General features: G+C 47.6%; 2 protein-coding genes across 2 annotated transcripts in view; one reads left to right on the top strand and one right to left on the bottom strand.

The window, feature by feature from the left end:
* The window catches only part of LUZP1 (leucine zipper protein 1), a 96213-nt gene extending 77305 nt beyond the window's left edge, over positions 1-18908 (top strand). The window contains 3 exon segments of the mRNA XM_070382851.1: positions 9986-12154; positions 12157-13163; positions 14821-18908. Coding sequence (XP_070238952.1) covers positions 10105-12154; positions 12157-13163; positions 14821-14976 — 3213 coding nt within the window. The 5' untranslated portion in view covers positions 9986-10104 and the 3' untranslated portion in view covers positions 14977-18908.
* Positions 18909-20223: 1315 nt separating this feature from the next.
* The window catches only part of KDM1A (lysine demethylase 1A), a 66023-nt gene continuing 64337 nt past the window's right edge, over positions 20224-21909 (bottom strand). The window contains 2 exon segments of the mRNA XM_070382852.1: positions 20224-20729; positions 21592-21738. Of these exon segments, the coding sequence (XP_070238953.1) occupies positions 20544-20729; positions 21592-21738 (333 nt within the window). The 3' untranslated portion in view covers positions 20224-20543.

Here is a 21909-nt window from a genome sequence, read left to right as displayed (position 1 = left end):
GCCAAGTGGTGGAGAGGGAAGAATAATCCTGGAGTGGGCATGATCTGAGAGGCCCAGGGAGGGAGACCATTTCCAACACCTCTGACCTTAGTGTTTGCAAAAGCTGAACATGGGCTCCACCTGGTGGCTGTAGGCTTAAAGTATAATTAATGGGGGAGATCTTGGGGTTGGAGAGAGGTAGTAACATTTGTCATCTCCTCAAATCCCTCTTGGGCTTCCTTGGTGGCTCAGATGGTAAAGAATCCACCTGCAAAGTGGGAGACCTTGGTTCAATCCCTTGTTTGGGAAGATCCCCTGGAGGAGGGCATGGCAACCCGCTCCAGTATTCTTGGCTGGAGAATCCATGGACAGAGTCTGGCGGGCTGCATGTCCAAGAGTCAGACATGACTCAAGTGACTTAGCATGCATTTTGTTGTTGTTAAGTTGCTCAGTCGTGTCTAACTCTTGGCAACACCATGGACTACAGCATGCCAGGCCTCCCTGTCCATCACCATCTCCCGGAGCTTGCTCAAACTCATGTCCATCGCGTCGGTGATGCCATCCAACCATCTCACCTCTGTCGTCCCCTTCTCCTCCTGCCTTCAATCTTTTCCAGCATCAGGGTCTTTTCAAATGAGTCAGTTCTTCACATAAGGTGGCCAAAGTATCAGAGCTTCTAGCTTCAGCATCAGTCCTTGCAGTGAATATTCAGGACTGATTTCCTTTAGAATTGACTGGTTTGATCTTCTTGCAGTCCAAGGGACTCTCAAGAGTCTTCTGCAACACCACAGTTCAAAAATATCAGTTCTTTGGCGCTAAGCCTTCTTTATGGTCCAACTGTCACATCCATACACGTCTACTGGAAAAACCATAGCTTTGACTAGACAGACCTTTGTTGAGTTAGACAAGTAATGTCTCTGCTTTTGAATATGCTATCTAGGTTTGTCATAGCTTTTCTTCCAAGGAGCAGTGTCCTTTAATTTCATGGCTGTAGTCACCATCTGCAAGCTTCCCTGGTGGCTCAGAAGGTAAAGCGTCTGCCTGCAATGTGGGACACCTGGGTTCAGTCCCTGGGTTGGGAAGATCCCCTGGAGAAGGAAATGGCAACCCATTCCAGTACTCTCGCCTGGAAAATTCCATGGATGGAGGAGCCTGGTAGGCTACAGTCTTTGGCGTTGCAAAGAGTTGAACACGACTGAGTGACTTCACTTTCAGTCACCATCTGCAGTGATTTCGGAGCCCAAGAAAATAAAGTCAGTCACTGTTTCCATGCAATGCAGGAGACCCCGGTTCAACTCCTAGGTTGGGAAGATCTGCTTGAGAAGGGATAGGCTACCCACTCTAGTGAATTCTTGAACATCCCTTGTAGCTCAGCTGGTAAAGAATCCACCTGCTTTGTGGGAGATCTGGGTTCGATCCTTGGGTTGGGAAGATCCCCTGGAGAAGGGAAAGGCTACTCACTCCAGTATTATGGCCTGGAGAATTCCATGGATTGTATAGTCCATGGGGTTGTAAAGAGTCAGACATGACTGAGCAACTTTCACTTTCACTTTCACCGTTTCCATTGTTTCCCCATCTATTTGCCATGAAGTGATGGGACCGGAAGCCACGATGTTAGTTTTTTGAAAGTTGACTTTTAAGCCAGCTTTTCACTCTCCTCTTTCACCTTCATCAAAAGGCTCTTTAGTTCCTCTGGACATGGAACAACAGACTGGTTCCAAATAGGAAAAGGAGTACGTCAAGGCTATATATTGTCACCCTGCTTATTTAACTTCTGTGCAGAGTACATCATGAGAAACTCTGGGCTGGAAGAAGCACAAGCTGGAATGAAGATTGCTTGGAGAAATATCAATAACCTCAGATATGAAGATGACACCACCCTTATGGCAGAAAGTGAAGAAGAACTAAAGAGCCTCTTGATGAAAGTGAAAGAGGAGAGTGAAAAAGCTGGCTTAAAGCTCAACATTCAGAAAACTAAGATCATGGCATCTGGTCCCATTACTTCATGGCAAATAGATGGGGAAACAGTGGAAACAGTGGCTGACTTTATTTCTCTGGGCTCCAAGATTGCTGCAGATGGTGATTGCAGCCATGAAATTAAAAGACGCTTATGCCTTGGAAGGAAAGTTATTACCAGCCTAGATAGCATATTAAAAAGCAGAGACATTACTTTGGCAACAAGGTCCGTCTAGTCAAGGCTATGGTTTTCCCAGTGGTCATGTATGGATGTGAAAGTTGGACTATAAAGAAAGCTAAGCGCTGAAGAATTGATGCTTTTGAACTGTGGTGTTGGAGAAGACTCTAGAGAGTCCCTTGGACTGCAAGGAGATCCAACCAGTCCATTCTAAAGGAGATCAGTCCTGGGTGTTCATTGGAAGTATTGATGTTGAAGCTGAAACTCCAATACTTTGGCCACCTGATGCGAAGAGTTGACTCATTTGAAAAGACCCTGATACTGGGAAAGATTGAGGGCAGGAGGAGAAGACAGAGGATGAGATGGTTGGATGGCATCACCAACTCAATGGACATGGGTTTGGGTGGGCTCTGGGAGTTGGTGATGGACAGGGAGGCCTGGCGCACTGCGGTTCATGAGGTCGCAAAGAGACTCGACTGAGCAACTGAACTGAACTGAAAATGTCTTTTAACATTTCTTGTAAGGTGGATCTACTGGCAACAGATCCCCTCAATTTTTATTCTTCCTCCAAAGTGTTTATTTCATCTTCATCGCTGAAGGACGATTTTGTAGGGTACAGAAATCTAGATTGGTGGTGTTTTCTCTCAACATTTAAAACATTTTACTTTACACTCTTCTCACGGGGTTGATTTCTGAGAAGCCAGGTGTTACGTCTTATCTTTGTTTCTCTATAGGTTAGGTATTTTTTCTCTGAGTTCTTTCAGGATTTTTCCCATTTATCTTTGATTTTCTGCAGTGTGAATATGATATGCCTTGGTGCTTTCGTTTTAGTGTTTATCCTGGTTGGTGTTCTGAGCTTCCTGAATCTGTGGTTTGCTGTATGACCATTTTGGGAAGTGATGTCACTGTTGCTTCAGATTTTTCTTCTCTTCCTTTCTTCTTCTGGTAGTTCCATTACATTTGTGTTAAACTTCTTATAGCTATTCCACACTTATTTTTTCCCCGTTTTTTTTTTCGCCCCTCTGCTTTTCAGATTTAGAAGTTTCTACTGACGTATCCTCAAGTGCAGAGACTCTTTACCAGCTGTGTCTAGTCTACTAATGAGACAGTCAAGGACGTTCTTCATTCTTTAGTGATTTTGACCTCTAACATTTCCTTTTGATGCTTTACTATAATTTCCATTTCTTTGCTTGCCTTACCCATGTGTTCTTGGATGTTGTCTACTTTTTCCATTAGAGTCTTTAGCATATTATAGTTTTGAATTTCTGTCTAATAATTCCAACAGCTTTGCCATATCTGAGTCTGGTTTTGATTGTTGCTCTGTTTCTTTAAAAACTGTATTTTTAGTTTTTAGTACACTTTGTAATTTTTGTTGAAAGCTGAACATGATGGGGAAAAAGCACTTAGGTGAGTAGGCCTTTAATGATGTGGTGGTCAGGTGTAGGGGACGTATTCTCTTGTTCCATGATTAGGTCTCAGTTTTCAGTGAGCCTGAGGCCTCCTGGCTGTGAATTTCACAAGTGCTTCTCATTGTCGGGTCCGCATGCCACCCCTCTCCCTACCCCACTCCCTAGGTAATACAGGGTGGCTGGAGTTGGGCATAGTCCTTCCTCCATGTAGAAGGTTAGAGGGAGCTGGAGTTAGGTATTTTCCTTCCCCCAGGTCAATTAGGTTTGGATAAGAGTCCAGTAGCTGTGACAGTGGTTCCATAATGGTTAAATTTACCCTCCTCCAGCTGGCAGCACGAGGGGATTTTTTTTCTCCCATCTTTACTGTGGAACCTGGTACAGCTCCTGGAGGTACAGCTCACAAAGTGTGGTGCATCCCTCCCCACTGGGCACCACAACCCCCCCCCCCCAAAAAAAAAAAAAAGAACTGAGACAAACTGCCTGTTGGTTTTGACTCCCAAAGCTGTCCACACTGAGCCTCCAGCAGACTCTCCGTTGCAGTTTAGGTTTTCCTACTCTGTTAACTAGTTCCCATGGAGGTTTCTACCTATGCATTTATGCTCCGGTAAACTGTGATTCTCTGTATCAGCTTGTCTGTCTAACTTGGGGGAAGCAGTTTTCTCTGAGACCTCAGTTCTCTGATGGATCTGAGAAGAGTTGTTGATGTTGTTTGTTCAGCTTTTTATTGTCAGGAAGAAGTGATGGTTTAAGAAGCTCCTTACATGCTGGGCCCAAAACTGAAATTCTACCCTACTTCTCTATGCTTTTTACTTCTTTTGTGCCTTAACGTTTTTAAAAAATATTTTTTATTTTGTCAAAAAATGCATAAAATGTGTCATCTTAACCATTTCTAAATGTACGCTTTATTAGTGTTATGTATATATTCACATATATATTCAGCCGCGAAGAGATACCCCACGCCCAAGGTAAGAGAAACCCAAGTAAGATGGTAGGTGTTGCAAGAGGGCAAACACACTGAAACTATACTCACAGAAAACTAGTCAATCTAATCACACTAGGATCACAGCCTTGTCTAACTCAATGAAACTAAGCCACACCCGTGGGGCAACCCAAGACGGGCGGGTCATGGTAGAGAGATTTGACAGAATGTGGTCCACTGGAGAAGGGAATGGCAAACCACTTCAGTATTCTTGCCTTGAGAACCCCATGAACAGTATGAAAAGGCAAAATGATGGGATACTGAAAGAGAAACTCCCCAGGTCAGTAGGTGCCCAATATGCTACTGGAGATCAGTGGAGAAATAACTCCAGAAAGAATGAAGGGATGGAGCCAAAGCAAAAACAATACCCAGCTGTGGATGTGACTGGTGATAGAAGCAAGGTCCGATGCTGTAAAGAGCAATATTGCATAGGAACCTGGAATGTCAGGTCCATGAATCAAGGCAAATTGGAAGTGATCAAACAAGAGATGGCAAGAGTGAATGTCGACATTCTAGGAATCAGCGAACTGAAATGGACTGGAATGGGTGAATTTAACTCAGATGACCATTATATCTACTACTGTGGGCAGGAATCCCTCAGAAAAAACGGAGTGGCCATCATGGTCAACAAGAGTCCGAAATGCAGTACTTGGATGCAATCTCAAAAACAACAGCATGATCTCTGTTCGTTTCCAAGGCAAACCATTCAGTATCACAGTAATCCAAGTCTATGCCCCAACCAGTAACACTGAAGAAGCTGAAGTTGAACGGTTCTGTGAAGACCTACAAGACCTTTTAGAACTAACACCCAAAAAAGATGTCCTTTTCATTATAGGGGACTGGAATACAAAAGTAGGAAGTCAAGAAACACCTGGAGTAACAGGCAAATTTGGCCTTGGAATACAGAATGAAGCAGGGCAAAGACTGATAGAGTTTTGCCAAGAAAATGCACTGGTCATAACAAACACCCTCTTCTAGCAACACAAGAGAAGACTCTATACGTGGACATCACCAGATGGTAAACACCAAAATCAGATTGATTATATTCTTTGCAGCCAAAGATGGAGAAGCTCTATAGAGTCAGCAAAAACAAGACTGGGAGCTGACTGTGGCTCAGACCATGAACTCCTTATTGCCAAATTCAGACTTAAATTGAAGAAACTAGGGAAAACCACTAGACCATTCAGGTATGACCTAAATCAAATCCCTTATGATTATACAGTGGAAGTGAGAAATAGATTTAAGGGCCTAGATCTGATAGATAGAGTGCCTGATGAACTATGGAATGAGGTTCATGACATTGTACAGGAGACAGGGATCAAGACCATTCCCATGGAAAAGAAATGCAAAAAAAGCAAAATGGCTGGCTGGGAGGCCTTACAAATAGCTGTGAAAAGAAGAGAAGCGAAAAGCAAAGGAGAAAAGGAAAGATATAAACATCTGAATGCAGAGTTCCAAAGAATAGCAAGAAGAGATAAGAAAGCCTTCTTCAGCGATCAATGCAAAGAAATAGAGGAAAACAACAGAATAGGAAAGACTAGGGATCTCTTCAAGAAAATCAGAGATACCAAAGGAACATTTCATACAAAGATGAGCTCGATAAAGGACAGAAATGGTATGGACCTAACAGAAGCAGAAGATATTAAGAAGAGATGGCAAGAATACACAGAAGAACTGTACAGAAAAGATCTTCACGACCCAGATAATCACAATGGTGTGATCACTGACCTAGAGCCAGACATCCTGGGATGTGAAGTCAAGTGGGCCTTAGAAAGCATCACTACAAACAAAGCTAGTGGAGGTGATGGAATTCCACTTGAGCTATTCCAAATCCTGAAAGATGATGCTGTGAAAGTGCTGCACTCAATATGCCAGCAAATTTGGAAAACTCAGCAGTGGCCACAGGACTGGAAAAGGTCAGTTTTCATTCCAATCCCAAAGAAAGGCAATGCCAAAGAATGCTCAAACTACCACACAATTGCACTCATCTCACACGCTAGTAAAGTAATGCTCAAAATTCTCCAAGCCAGGCTTCAGCAATATGTGAACCGTGAACTTCCTGATGTTCAAGCTGGTTTTAGAAAAGGCAGAGAACCAGAGATCAAATTGCCAACATCCGCTGGATCATGGAAAAAGCAAGAGTTCCAGAAAAACATCTATTTCTGCTTTATTGACTATGCCAAAGCCTTTGACTGTGTGGATCACAATAAACTGTGGACAATTCTGAAGGAGATGGGAATACCAGACCACCTGATCTGCCTCTTGAGAAATTTGTATCAGGTTAGGAAGCAACAGTTAGAACTGGACATGGAACAACAGACTGGTTCCAAATAGGAAAAGGAGTTCATCAAGGCTGTATATTGTCACCCTGTTTATTTAACTTATATGCAGAGTACATCATGAGAAACGCTGGACTGGAAGAAACACAAGCTGGAATCAAGATTGCCAGGAGAAATATCAATAACCTCAGATATGCCGATGACACCACCCTTATGGCAGAAAGTAAAGAGGAACTCAAAAGCCTCTTGATGAGAGTGAAAGTGGAGAGTGAAAAAGTTGGCTTAAAGCTCAACATTCAGAAAACAAAGATCATGGCATCAGGTCCCACCACTTCATGGGAAATAGATGGGGAAACAGTGGAAACAGTGTCAGACTGTATTTTTCTGGGCTCCAAAATCACTACAGATGGTGATTGCAGCCATGAAATTAAAAGACGCTTACTCCTTGGAAGGAAAGTTATGACCAACCTAGATAGCATATTCAAAAGCAGAGACATTACTTTGCCAACAAAGGTTCGTCTAGTCAAGGCTGTAGTTTTTCCTGTGGTCATGTATGGATGTGAGAGTTGGACTGTGAAGAAGGCTGAGCGCCAAAGAATTGATGCTTTTGAACTGTGGTGTTGGAGAAGACTCTTGAGAGTCCCTTGGACTGCAAGGAGATCCAACCAGTCCATTCTGAAGGAGATCAGCCCTGGGATTTCTTTGGAAGGAATGATGCTGAAGCTGAAACTCCAGTACTTTGGCCACCTCATGAGAAGAGTTGATTCATTGGAAAAGACTCTGATGCTGGGAGGGATTGGGGGCAGGAGGAGAAGGGGACGACAGAGGATGAGATGGCTGGATGGCATCACTGACTCGATGGATGTGAGTCTGGGTGAACTCCGGGAGTTGGTGATGGACAGGGAGGCGTGGTGTGCTGCGATTCATGGGGTCGCAAAGAGTCGGACACGACTGAGCGACTGATGTGATCTGATATATTCACATTGTTGTCCAGCCAATATCTGGAACATTTTTTATCTTGCAGAACTGAAACTTTATACCCATTGAACAAGTCCCTTTCCTCTTTCCCTCAGCCTCTGGCAGTCACCATTCTATTTCGTTTCTATGAATCTGACTATTCCAGTGAAGTGAAAGTGTTAGTTGCTTAGTCGTGTCTGGCTGTTTGCGACCCCACTAGGCTGCTCTGTTCATGGGATTCTCCAGGCAAGAATACTGGAGTGGGTTGCCATTTCCTTCTCCAGAGACTCTCCCTGACCCAGGGATTGAACCTGGGTCTCCCACATTGCAGGTAGATTCTCTCCTGTCTGAGCAACCGGGGAAGACTTATCCCAGATGCCTCGTATGAGTGAAATCATACGCTGTTGTGTCTTTTGTGACAGCGTTGTTCCACTTAGTACAGTGTCCTCAAGGTGCATCTGTGTTGCATGCTGTAGCATGTGTCAGAATTTTCTTCCTTTTTAAGACTGAATAACCCTTCATGGCATGTATGTACGTTTGTGTGCGCATTCATCCACCGGTGCACGCTTAGGTGGCTTCCACCTTTTGGCTTTTGTGAAAAATGCTGCTGGGATCACAGGTATGGGGAGTCCCCTTGTGCCCAGTGGGTAGAATCCTCTGTGCTTCCTTCCACTGGTGGGGGCCTGGGGTTCGAGCCCTGGTTGGGGAATCAAGATCCTGCAAGCTGTGTGGTATGGCGCCACCAAGAGGGGGAAAAACAAAAAACACGTGTGCAAATATCTGAGATCATTCTTTTATTTTTTTGAATATATACCCAGAAGTGGTAATTGCTAGATCATATGGTAATTCTACTAAGTTTTTGAGAAACCATCATTTTTTTTCATATAACAGTTTCCCAGCAATAGTGTTTAAGGGTTCCAGTTCTTCACATCTGTATACTTCTTGTTTTTTGATAGTAGCTGTCTTTGGATATCATCTTTGGAGAAATGTCTATGCAAATCCTCTGCCCATTTTAAAATCAGGTTCTTTTTGGTTAAGTTGTAGTATGAGTTCTTTAATAAGTTCTGCTTATTAATGCCTTATCAGATATGTGATTACTATCTATTCTTAATAAGGTTCTAAGGTTAGCTGTAGTAGCACTGTCCTCTTCCCCAAGAATATAACATTTTAAGAACACTTGAATTCTGATTTGTCTTTATGACTCACATGTTATTGTTTAGTGTTTTAGTTCCACTTTGGTTTTATCCTGTTACTTCTCCCCAGCCCTCAGGTGATCTTTATTGTTTTACTGAATCAGTGCTTGTTCAGGTTAATTTCTTTTCTGTCTTGCGTCTCATGCCTTCTTTAAGCGATCAGTTTCTATATTTTGAAGTATATCCATAAATCGATCTTTCAGTGATGGTCTGTTAATAATAAACACTTTATTTTCCTCTTAGTCTCAAAAACTGTCTCTAATTGTATCTTTTTTTCATAGTTCCTCTGGGTATTTGCTTCTGCTGCTGCTAAGTCACTTCAGTCACGTCCGACTCTGTGTGACCCCATAGACGGCAGCCCACCAGGCTCACCCGTCCCTGGGATTCTCCAGGCAAGAACACTGGAGTGGGTTGCCATTTCCTTCTCCAGTGTATGAAAGTGAAAAGTGAAAGTCAAGTTGCTCAGTCATGTCCGACCCTCAGCGACCCCATGGACCAGGCTCCTCCGTCCATGGGATTTTCCAGGCAGGAGTACTGGAGTGGGGTGCCATTTGCTTCTAGGCTACAGTTATTTTCTCTTATAAGTTTCTTCTACTTGACACCGACTTAAAAGTTTCTGCTGAGAATCCAGTTCAGTTGTTATTTCTTTCTTCATAGAATATTTTCCCTTTTCTCCCCCCAACTTACTGCTTTTAAAAAGATCTGGTGGTATTCTGCCATATCCTTATGATGTATAAGTGCAGATTGTATTTTTATCCTTCTTGGGTTGGGAGTTTGCTTCCTGAATATGGAACAATTGGTCATGTGAACGAGGCATTTTTCTGTGTCTTTTTGCTATGCTGCCATTGGTGGCATTCTTCATTAGGGTGAAACTAGGCATCAGCCATCAAGAACCAGTGCTTTCCTGCAGGTTTAGTCAGATTTAGTCATTCAGTAAATCTGAATACTTACCATGTTCTAGGCTCAAGACTTACATATGGGAACTCTTGCAACTGGGAGCTGAGGTGGAGACTTTAGATTTGCCGCCTAACATGCTTTCTGCTTTTCTTCTGTAGACTGAGAATGGTCTCCAGCTGCCAAAGAAGATTGTGGATGCCAAGAGAAAGGTAACCGTTTCTCATCCCCTCGAGTGGAATTGGTTGCCTCTGGGAGCCCACATTGGCTGGCAGTAGACATGGCTGAGTTTACAAGCTACAAAGACACTGCTTCCAGCCGCCACCTGCGGTTCAAGTTACAGAGTCTAAGCCGCCGCCTTGATGAGTTGGAGGAAGCCACAAAAAACCTCCAGAAAGCAGAGGATGAGCTCCTGGACCTCCAGGACAAGGTGATTCAGGCGGAAGGCAGCAACTCCAGCATGTTAGCTGAGGTTGAAGTGCTGCGCCAGCGAGTGCTGAGAATTGAAGGCAAAGACGAGGAAATTAAGAAAGCAGAGGACCTCTGTCAGCTGATGAAGGAGAAGCTTGAAGAGGAGGAAAACCTCACCCGGGAGCTGAAATCTGAGATTGAGCGGCTTCAGAAACGGATGGCAGAACTGGAGAAGCTAGAGGAGGCCTTTAGCAGGAGTAAGAATGACTGTACCCAGCTCTGTCTGAGCCTGAACGAGGAGAGAAACCTGACGAAGAAAATCTCCTCTGAGCTGGAAATGCTCCGGATCAAAGTGAAAGAACTGGAATCTTCCGAGGACCGGCTGGATAAAACTGAGCAGAGTTTAGTGTCGGAGTTAGAAAAGCTGAAATCACTAACTCTGAGCTTTGTAAGTGAGAGAAAGTACTTGAATGAAAAGGAGAAAGAAAACGAGAAACTGATAAAAGAACTTACTCAAAAATTGGAGCAGAACAAAAAAATGAACCGAGATTACACCAGGAATGCTTCGAATCTTCTGGAAAGGAACGACCTGCGAATTGAGGATGGTATCTCTTCCCCACTGCCGTCCAAAGAATCAAGAAGGAAGGGCGCTCTGGACTATCTAAAGCTGGCAGAGAATGAAACAAGAAACAAGTCAGAAAACGAAAAGAACCGCAATCAGGAAGACAACAAAGTAAAAGACCTTACCCAAGAGATTGAGAAACTTAAGACGCAAATCAAACATTTTGAATCCTTAGAGGAAGAGCTTAAGAAAATGAGGGCCAAAAATAATGATCTGCAGGATAATTACCTAAGTGAACAAAATAAAAACAAACTCTTAGCCAGCCAGCTGGAGGAGATAAAGCTACAAATCAAGAAACAAAAAGAATTAGAGAACGGGGAGGTGGAAGGGGAAGACACTTTCCTGTCCGGCAGAGGCAGGCACGAGAGGACTAAGCTGAGAGGCCACGGGAATGAGGCATCAGCGAAGCACATGGCCCGGGAACTGTCCCCACAGCATAAGCGGGAAAGGCACCGCAACAGGGAACTGACCCTCAGCAATGAAAACCCTCTGAACAACAGGCAGGTCTCCTCTCCCAGCTTTACCAACAGGAGGACGGCCAAAGCTTCCCACGCAGGGGCAGGTGCCGACAGTGGGGCTCAGGAGACGAGGAGAACTGAAGACCGGTTCACGGCTGGCTCCTCGCAGAGCGAAGGGAAGAAGTCCAGGGAGCAGCCGCCGGTGCTCAGCCGCTACCCGCCCGCCGCTCAGGAGCACAGTAAGGTCTGGAAGGGCACTCCCAAGCCAGGTACTGAGAGTGGGTTGAAGGGAAAAGTAGAGAAGGCAACGCGAACGTTTAGTGATAACACCCATGGATCTGTTTCCAATGACGTGTCGGGGAGAGGCGACAAGGCTTCTGACACCTCCACTGAGGCCCCCTTTGGCAAGAGGGGGCAGGTGCCTGGCAGTGGAAGTCAAATAACTCAGGCTGCAGATGCTGGCAGTTCTAAAGCCGTTGGAGCCCTGGCCACATCTCGACGATCTTCCTCAGAAGGGCTCTCTAAGGGGAAAAAGGCCACCAGTGGCCTGGAGGCTGACACCAGTTTCCCCAGCTCCAAGACTCCACCTCTATCAAAGTATCCTTATAGCTCCAGAAGCCAAGAGAACATCCTTCAGGGCTTTTCAACCCCAAGTAAAGAAGGAGTTGAACAACCTGTGGCAGTTGTGATGGAAGACAGTAGTCAGCACGAGGCCCTGAGGTGTCGAGTCACCAAGTCCAGTGGCAGGGAGAAGCCAGACTCGGACGACGACATGGACATGGTGTCTCTTGTTACTGCCAAGTTGGTGAACACGACCATCACTCCAGAGCCAGAGCCCCGCATCAGCCCCAGTCGAGAGAAAAGGCCAAATCCCGAGGAGCGGTTAGAGCCTCCCTGTTTGAGAACGATAAGGATATTGGAACAGAAAATGAATCTGGGAAAGCTGTCAGAGCCTCCGCCAATGCCATGGAGCTCCCAGAGGCCAATGGCTCCGGGGCAAAAAGCCAGCGGCCCTTCAGCCCCAGAGAGGCCTTGCGGTCTAGAGCCATCATCAAACCTGTCATCATTGATAAGGATGTGAAAAAAATCATGGGAGGATCTGGAACCGAGGCCGCACTGGAAAAACAGAAATCTGCTTCCAAACCAGGGCCAAACAAAGTGACCAGCAGCATAACTATCTACCCCTCGGACAGCGGCAGCCCGCGAGCCGCTCCGGGCGAGGCCGCGCGGGAGAGGCACACGTCCACAAGCAACATCCAGGTCGGGCTGCCGGAGCTCGCCTCGGTGAGCAACCACGTCAGCTCCCCCTTTGAGCTCTCCATTCACAAACATGACATCACCCTGCAGCTCAGCGAAGCGGAGAGAACGGGAGATGGGTCCCTGAAGAACAGGCCGGAAACTGTCGTCTCTCGGAGCAGCATTATAATCAAGCCATCGGATCCGGTGGAGAGGAACAGCCATGCACCCACAGTGGAGACAATCAGGTGGAAAAGCCATAGTGCCCCTTTGGAAGCAGGCTCTCCGGATGCCAGGCACATCACTGTGCGCAACGCCTGGAAGAGCAGGCGAGACTTGAACTCTTCAGAAGACTCCCCAGCTCGAGTAGGTAGACACGTGGAGTCTCCCAACCCCCACACCCAGAGATCGTCCTCAGACTGTTCAGACCCTGAACAGCCCGGCTCGTACCTTTCTGAGCAGGGCACTCGAAGGGGCGGAACCTCGGGGGAAGTGCCCGAGCTCGCCTCCAGAAGGACCCAGAGCAGCCTTGCTGTGTCGGAGGTGTTCACGCGGCGGAGTCGGGCAGGGGACGCCGTTCCGGCTGAGGCCTGGAACCACTTGGCAGGCACGGTAGGTCCCGCTTCTCCCCCTTGCCCCCTTCTCCTCCCACCTTCCCCCTTTCCTTCTGTGCTTTCTTCTTGGTTCTCCTCTGCCCCGGCCTGTGTGACTCGGGATGCTGGAGACTTTGGGGTTAGGAAACACTGAGCAAGACCTGAGTGGTCCAGAGGACTGCTGAACATAGGGCGGATTGGGCCGGAGAGAAGAGGGAAGTACCTTGAAGAAGGTATTTGGCAGAGAGCAGCATGAATTTCCAAAATCCTCTTCCCCAATTTATCTTTTCCGTTTGCTTCCATACATGAAGGGTACAGGAAAGGAGAGCTGTGGCCTGTTCACGCAGTTTGCTGGAGCAGCCAGAGGCGCCGGGCTCCTGGCCCCGCAGAGGAGCACGTGGGCTACAGGGAGGCGCTGGTGAAATGGGGAAAGCCCCGCGCCCTCTCTGTAGGCAGAGGCAGGCCGAGGCAGGGAGCTCTTTGGCTGCCTCTTCAGTTCAGACCACAGAGTTTTGCCAGCCGCTGGCATGTAGGGGCTGAGGAGAGCTAGGGCTTCCACTGGGCCTACGGTGATAAGCTTTATGCCCGAGCATCACTGTCCCCCGCATCTGTCTAGCCCATCACACCACCAGTCTGAGGGCAGGGTTGGTCGGCTCCATGTGGCCTGTTACTGAACACAGATCCAGAATCTCCCCTTACCTGAGGGTCAGAGCGCCAGATCAGCGTGTGGTGGGAACCCCCCGGGAGTCTTTCAGATGTGAGTCCTATGATGAAGAAAGACATCTTCAACCCAAGATACTGTTCTGTTCTTCTAAAAGGTAGGGGGTGACTATATTGAGTTTAAGAGCCCAGGCAGTCTTTACAGTACCGGACAAAGCACTTCTCCACCCAGCGTCTCGTTCATTCTCTCCAACAGCCCTGGGGTGTGTGGAGGGCGATATTACTCCTCTGTTTTAGACACAGAAGCTGAGGGTCAGAGACACGAGGTGCCTCACCCGAGGCCACCCAGGTGAATTACTGGAAGAGCTGAGATCTGAATCCACGGTTCTGACCTCTAAACCCAGCGCTTGTTCACCTTGCCAGCTGGACCTTCTCACTCACACTTGCATTCTCTGATCTGCATTCACTTGGGTGGGAGGACCAACAAGAACATTCCAAAGGCAGAATTCTGCGAGGAGTGGAGATGGTTGGATGAAGCTAAGCTTTGGGTGTCTGAAAAGCGTGGGTGAAGGGCACGTACGGGATACGGCAGGAAAGGCACGCGAGCCTTTGGTAGTTTGTGGGCGGCAAGTCGGATAAGAGCTGGCCATCTTCCTTCTCACACCTCCCTGCCTGTCCACTGAGCACTTGGCCCTGACCCTGAGAGGTAGGCAGCCTGCACGTGCAGCCCTCCAGGACTGCTGGCCCCTGTTGGGGGCACCGCCTCAGTGCCCCTGCTTCCGGCGATGTCCATCTTGGGGTTCCCTTCAGCTGTGGGCCTCCAGTCTACTTCGGGAGCCCTGAGCAGCTCGGAACTGGCGCAGGAGCTTGTCTGCCGGCCTCCCCTTGCCAGCTCTGCTGCGGGCTTTCTGTACCCCATCTCCCCTCGCAGGGAAGGACCATGGGGCTGGGTGTGCGGGCGTCTTGATCCTCACTTGGGTTGTCCTGTGCGGCTGACTTTTGTCCTCTTGGCACAGGAGGAAGGGGATGACTGCACCCTCAGCATCTACAGACGACTGCACAACTCCCTTGAGAGGTCTGAACTGTCCGTGACGCAGGGGCCACCAGAGCCTGGGCGCACGCGGGCTGAGCAGCGGCTGCGGCCCACCAGGCCCTGTGCGGAGGACAACTGAGCCGGCCGGGCGACGCCTGCCGTCTCCTCTGCCCCTGCTTCTCAGCTCATCCACCTTCCCGCCCTGAGGAGGAGCCAGGCCAGACCCCAGGCCTTGGCTGGGAGACTGCGGAGAGCCTGGGTGTGGCCCCTTGCTTGCCAGTTGGCCAGAGGGGATCAGAAACTACAAGCTGCGTGGCCACCTGGGCCCAGCCTTCCCTGATGCATGAGTTTTCTCTCCTTGTCCCCGCCCCCCAGGTAGGATGGGCCAGTCTGGCCCCCAAATGAGGAAAGACCTAGAAAACCCCTTGGATCCCCACCACACAACAGCAGCCAAATCTCTTCCCAGCTCCTCAGTGGGGTCTGTGTCGTAGGGCAACCCCTTCTGTGTGGTTAACATTCTGATTCCTTAGTATCCTCACCGCATCCAAGCTCACTCGTTTGCCCAAGGGGCCTGTGCACCCACCAGCCATCAGCTCCATCTGGGGGTCCTCCGTTTCTTCCCCTGTGGCATTCCTCAGACTTTTACAGCAAGAGAGATCTGTGTCGCCTCTAAGGGTTTACGGAACTACCCTGTAGGTTGATGTTTCTCTGACTTGTCCCCCTGGCTGACCATCGTTTTCCAGGGGCAGAGCACACGGGTACCCTACCTGCCTACTGGAATGGCATCGTCCCTCGTCACCAACCCCGGCTCTCTGCTCACCTTCTAAGGCACCCGGGAGCGCACGAGCCTCATGTGTCTCCTTCCCTGGGCACCACCGTGCTGCTGGCCCGGCCTGCTCTTCTCCTGCGGCTGGAGACCTCAGGCTGACTGCGTCATCTCCTCTGGAGTATTCCCAGACTCCACTGGGCCAGACCCAGCATCCTCTAGAGGCCTCCTAGGAAGTGCCAGCGTGGGGAGAGTGGACAGGAAGAAGCGATTTCCCTTCAGTCACTCTACAAAGCAATAGCTCCATGAAAAAGGCATGACCTTTGTTCCTTCTCCTGGTCCCCCAAGGAGGAGGTATCGCACTTTACCAGGCTGATGCATCCTACCAGAAGCGGGCCCCTGAGCACTGCAAACCAGCGATTGTCGTGACAACATTGGAGGAAAGGTAAACATGCCCATCGAGAGCCCCAGGCTTACACGGTTCAGAAAGCAGCAAGCCTTTCAGGAAGCCATGGAAAGAAAAACGGAAAAAAAACCTGGTACATCCTTGTACCAGTCCCCTGGGGAAGAACGATGTATTCTTCACACTGCTTTTTCTATAGCATTCTATCAGTTCAAAGCGATCCCTTTTCAAAGGCTACCTTTATGAAGCCGACACTTCCTTCGTAATGAAAAATTGCATTGGAGTAGAAGTTGAGAAAGCTATTTTCTTCATGGCTTTATACTTCCTCCTGTGTGACCTTGGGCAAATCATTGTCCTCTTGGGGCCTCAGTTTCCCTATCTATAAAATTAGTTCTTTAAAATGGATAGTCTCTAAGGGTCCTAAACGTGGCATTGTAAGTTTTGTTTCCACCCTGTAGGGGGTTAATTCTCACTGTTGGAAGGTATTGTCCAAATGGGTTTACATGTGTCCTTCCCACTGCCTATGTTTTTCTGGGCCTTATTCTTTCCAGTTTCCTGTGTTTTAATGTCGAGAGGATGAACTCAGAGAAGTTACCTTGGCCCTGTTTTTCCAGTCTGTAAAATGGAAGGGTTAGATTAGATGGTCTCTGTGGCCCTTCTCAACACCAACCTTGCCCAGTGCTGGCTGCACAGCAGGCCATGTGCTTTCCATGACATGAGGTGGTTTATCTCCGGTTCCAGTGCTTCTTGAATCTTCTCTGCCTCCACTCAGGGTGGGAACCAGCATTCACCACTCCCTTGTCTGCATCAGGTTTGGTGATCCTGGAGGAGGCTTGGGGAGCACCTACCTGACTTTCACGGACAGGAGTGTTTTGCTCATACTTCATTTCCCGGAGGTTTGTCAGTCCAAGGGTTGTAATGTGGTTTGCCTTTTCTCCTCATCGCTGCCTCAGATGCTCAAGATGCTGTTTTCAGAATCTCTTCCTGCTGCTTTTCCTGGGTCAAGGCTGCAACCCCTCACTTGTAGCCTCCCTGCCACTCTTCACTGGTCAGCAACCCTGAGAGTCCAGAGGAAACAGACCTCTGTGGTAGTCAACTGAGACTATAGAAGTTAGGTCTGTGGCTCTTTACGGGTGGAAACAGGCACCAGACCATGCCGGCAAAGGTCTCGGCAATAATTCTTGTCTCTTTGGGCGTCTGGAGCCCTGGATTCTGGTGCTGTAGCTCCTGGTGCCAAAGTCTGGATCTTTCCACAGTTCAGCAGCACCAGCATCTGCCACCGCCCAGAATGCTCTGTGGGAGAGGGACAGCCGTGGTGCCCTCTTGCTGGGGCTGCTGACTTAAACTCTGAGTGCAATAGGGTTTGATTGTACAATTATTTCAGGATAAATAGTTTCCTTATTCTGCACACTTTCTAGAGCCCGCTGTAAAATATATTTTATTTTTAAATGTCCTCAACATTGCAGAAAATACTACTTGTAATAGCAAGTGAAGGCTAGAGGCGCAGTTCCTCTGCGCTTCAAATGGCTGGCAAGGCTGGCTCTCAGATTCCAAAGTTGGAAGGCCCATTTCCGAAAAGCAATCTAGGCGTGACTGTCTGGCCCCAGACCTCACCATCAGAGGTCCTGGAGGAAACTTCCAAGTGGGAGACCTAGGAGTTGAATAATTGTCTTATCAAGCCAAATATTCCCACTGTCCCAGCCAACACACCCACTTTGTACAACCAGTCTCTTCCACAGCCTGGCTCTGACTCGGACTTTTCCTGGCAGATGTGTGGTTGCGGGACGCTCCTAGGAGGGTCGGGGAACCTGGCACTCCAAGAGCTGCTCGGCTGGAGGAAGGGGCGCTGGAGGCAGAGCTGGCTACACGCAAGGAGCTGGTCTCCGCCACCTGCTGCCACCTGTCTCACCACTCGTGACATGCGGAACAACCAGAGAAAGAAAGGGTGGGGATGGTGGACAAGGAAGCCGTGGCTGTTCTGCTTTTGTGTGGCAAGCAAACAGTTACAGGGTGGGTTGAAGGGCTCTGCAGTGGGGCCAAGGACTCCAACCTCAGCCACAGGCGAGCTTGCACATAACATCATCCTCTCACGGGGGTGGGGGTGTCTGTACTGATCTTAGACTTGTCATCTCGGGGTAGTTTTACTTCTTTACATTCAGTGGGTTAGTGCCAAGTGCTCCCACTCCCCAGGAAAGGACTGGGGACCCCCTGTCCGGGTCCCCAGCTGCCTTTGTTGGTGTGGGCTTATTGTTACTCTGACAGGACTGCTTTGGAAGAGCTGCTTTTAGGGATTCCCTTTTAAGTACTCCAGGTTGGGAACAGGGTTCTCACAGCCAAGAGCATAGGAAAGGGGCCCTATTTTCCTGCTGCTTCACAGCTCAGAACATGTACTGAATGGAATGTATTTTTAAGAGAATAAAGTCTATTTTTTTTTTTTTTGTATTTTAAAGATGGGAGGGCTAGGGAAGTAGCCCTCAAATAAACTGTTATTACCTTATAGGCCCCCTCGCTGGGGACACACCAGTGTGGCGGTCTACATCTACTCGCTCAGACAGGTCTTCTGGCCGCTCCCTTGCCCCTTGGAGGCTGGTGCAGCAGCTTCTCTTACATTCCTGCTCCAAGCACGGGACCGAGGAGGCCAGACCCTGTCACTGGAAACCAGGGCAAAGCCATGAGCAATGACTCAGGGCTCCTGGGGTGCATGTGTATAGTTGAAGCTGCCTGTCTGCATGTATCCTCTGGCTCTAATGCGGTCTGTTGGCTCTGCAGCACAATATGTAACCAATAAAGCTCCCTAGTTTCCACATGCTCTGTGTGAGTGTGCGTCAGTGATGCCATTCTCCTTGATGTCATCTCTGTGTACAACTGTTGCTATGCATTGGTGCAGCTAGTATATTTCACTGTGTTTTACTGAAAATATTCAGCCAATTACAGATGTCATTAAGGACTGGAAACATAGCTGAGGCTATGGATGTTTCCTCAGACTCATGTAAGTGGAGTTAGAATCATAAAGCAGTTATTTCATTGCTGCATTTTACTTTTAGGCTTATCTGTCATCAGATACATACAAAACCACCATCTGTATCTCCCAGGCTGCCTGTGTCATTAAATAACACAAACTCTTTAAAAAGCACGTATCACTACATCAGACACCTAAGCCCCTGAGGTTCATGAACACAGATGTTGATGGCAAAGCTAGGGTTCAAATATAGGTTGTATTCCAAAGTCAGTATACTTTCTCCTCCATGTTCTCAGCTTTACGTCATGGTTACATCACTTGTCCTAATCCTGGTGTGCAAATTCTCCCATGGTTGTCATTCATTCCAACTAGGGAAAATGCCCTCTCCATCTCCACCTTCTAGTCAGACTATAATGTCCTTAAATCTTACTAAGGATAAAACCTCATTTAAACTATTCTTAGGAAAGAATTGACTAACAGGAGTAAAATCCAACTTATTGAAGCAGATTATGTACCTACACTTAACGGTAACATTGTTTGGAGCCCTTTGGAAGAAACAGGTGCAGTTCCTTCTTTGTAAAAACATTTTAACCTTACATGGCGAAGATGACTTTGCAAATGTGACTAAGCATTCTGACACAGGAGAGGTGATCTGGGTGGACCTTAAATCAGAAGTATCCTTATAAGAGGGAGACCAGAACAAGATAGCGTGATGATGGAAGCAGAGATTGGGGTAATGTGTTTTTAAAATGGGGAAGGGGCCACAAGCCAAGGAATACAGTCAGTAGAAGCTGAAGGAGCAAGGAAATGGAATATCCCGACAGTCTGCGTAGCTGTTGTCTAAACCCTTGATCTTAAACTTTTGTATCAGTACCTTGGAGAGACATGGAAAGTTAGCATATACCCATGGGAGGGAATCTAGGGGAATAAAGCCCGAATGGTCTGCCAGAGGCCTAGCCAAACTTTGTGTCAAGGCCTGTGTTTTATCTTGAAAATTCATTCAGCTTCCTAACACCCATATGCATGACCTGCAAGTTCATACCCCTGGCACAGGGTCACCCCACAGTCCCAGTGGGGGTGAGTCTAGCCCCACAGATAAGCATTTTGCTCCCATGTGAAACCCTAGGTCCTGTCTTCTGATCACACCAAACCACTTTCTCCTTTATCTCATTTTAACATGGATAAACTTGGCATTTTCAAAGGAGTAACAGCTTTAGATAGAACTCTAACCCCAAGGGGAAACAAAAATCAGTCCTGATTTTCTATGAAGTTTTATTCTCAAAATATAAAAAACCACCACAGACAAAGAGACTAAGACGTTCTCTCCCAGTACTTGCTTCCCTCAGTCCTAATGAAGAACACAGACTCTCATACTAATGCAACAAGTGCCTCCCTGGCTCTAAAGTCACTTAGAGGAGGCAACCTCCTCGGCCACCTGACCATCATGGGCTTTGCTTTAGCAGCTGAACTGGAGCCCAGATGCGGGGTGAGTTTCTCAGTGGAATCTATATTGCTAGAAGAGCTTTGCTTATGCAGCCAAAGACACGTGCACGGGCTTCTTCCCTTAACACGTCTGTCTCACATGCTCGGGGACTGCTGTGCAGGGACGCCGGGTGTGGCCTGGCGAGGCAGGGTGTACATGGCCCCCAAGAACTGGTCTGCAATTCTTCCTGCTTCTCGCAGCCCACTCAGCAGAGCACCATGGACTGTGGCTGGGTAGTTACGGATTGTATGTTCTCCAGCAAAGAAGAGTCGTGGAATAGGCTATTTCAGGAAAAAAAGTTAGAGAAAATCAGCAGGCTGCAAGTATGCCTTATTATTGTATTTGAACTGCCAAACTCCTGTTGGCCTTTGAAGGCTCACTACCTCCGTTCCATTACTGGTCAATCATCCCACCAAAAAGAGTCTCTCCCTTCTTAGCAGGCAACTCCCCAAAGCACAGAGAGGTAGAGATGGGGCACTAAAACTCAGTGCAGCCTTATTCTAGGGTGATGCAGCTGGACTTATTTATCAGTTTAATCTGGGGAACACCCAGTTCTGGAGCTTCCTTTGCCTGAGGTAGCGTGTACTGGGGGCATGGTGTCCTGACTACTCTGTACCACAGAGAACACAGTACTTGTTCTTATTCTGGGACACCTGCCTCAGTCTAGAGCAGACGTCACTCGCCACAGGGTTCTGGGAAACCATGACTGTTCATAAAGACCTCAGGTTATTTCTCAGGGGCATCTCCTGGAGCCCCCTAAGTAACTGGGATGCTGCAACAATCCTATGAGCCAGTACAAAATGGGGCACAATTAAAGATTAAAACACACAATCTGAATGAGGAAAAAGTAACTGGTCTATACTTTGGACTCTTCCATTCTGAACAAAGACTAGACAAAGCCAATAAGTAACAAATCAGACACACAAAATATTTCTCCTCCCTTCCCCTCTGCTCTTGAAAGGTTCGAGAACAAATTAAAAATCTGAAGAAAATCTTTTTTAAAAAAATTAAAATCTTAAAAAAAAAAAAAAAACACACACGAAAAAACAAAACAATCAAACCAGTAGCACTATTTTTACCCCGAAATCCTGGGATACTGGCCTATTTCCAAAGAAGCTCAGGTAGAGTTTGCCAGTTTCTCACCTGTGGGGCACCTGGAATTGAGGGGCCAGGAGTGATTGGCTGAGCCATTAAGTCATAGTCATTTCCAGATGATCCTGCGGCTACGTAAGAATAGGAGCCTCGGGCCCAGGGATCAGCACGCCAGCGAGATACCACAGTTTCCTTGGGCTAAAGAAAAAGATAAGAGTGGAAGTTATTACTGGACACCAAGGACAAATCATGCATTTCTGAAAGGTGGAAAAACTGTGATGGGCTGGGATACAGTGAGACATGAGCGCTGGCCAAGTGATGAACGCTGCTGCTCGGAAACAAAACACAAATGCCTTCTTAGGCTGAGAG

The sequence above is a fragment of the Bos mutus genome, chromosome 2 (assembly GCF_027580195.1).
Source record: "Bos mutus isolate GX-2022 chromosome 2, NWIPB_WYAK_1.1, whole genome shotgun sequence".
NCBI lineage: Eukaryota > Metazoa > Chordata > Mammalia > Artiodactyla > Bovidae > Bos > Bos mutus.
The sequence above is the reverse complement of the archived record's forward strand: the minus strand, read 5'-3'. Positions and strand labels throughout refer to the sequence as shown.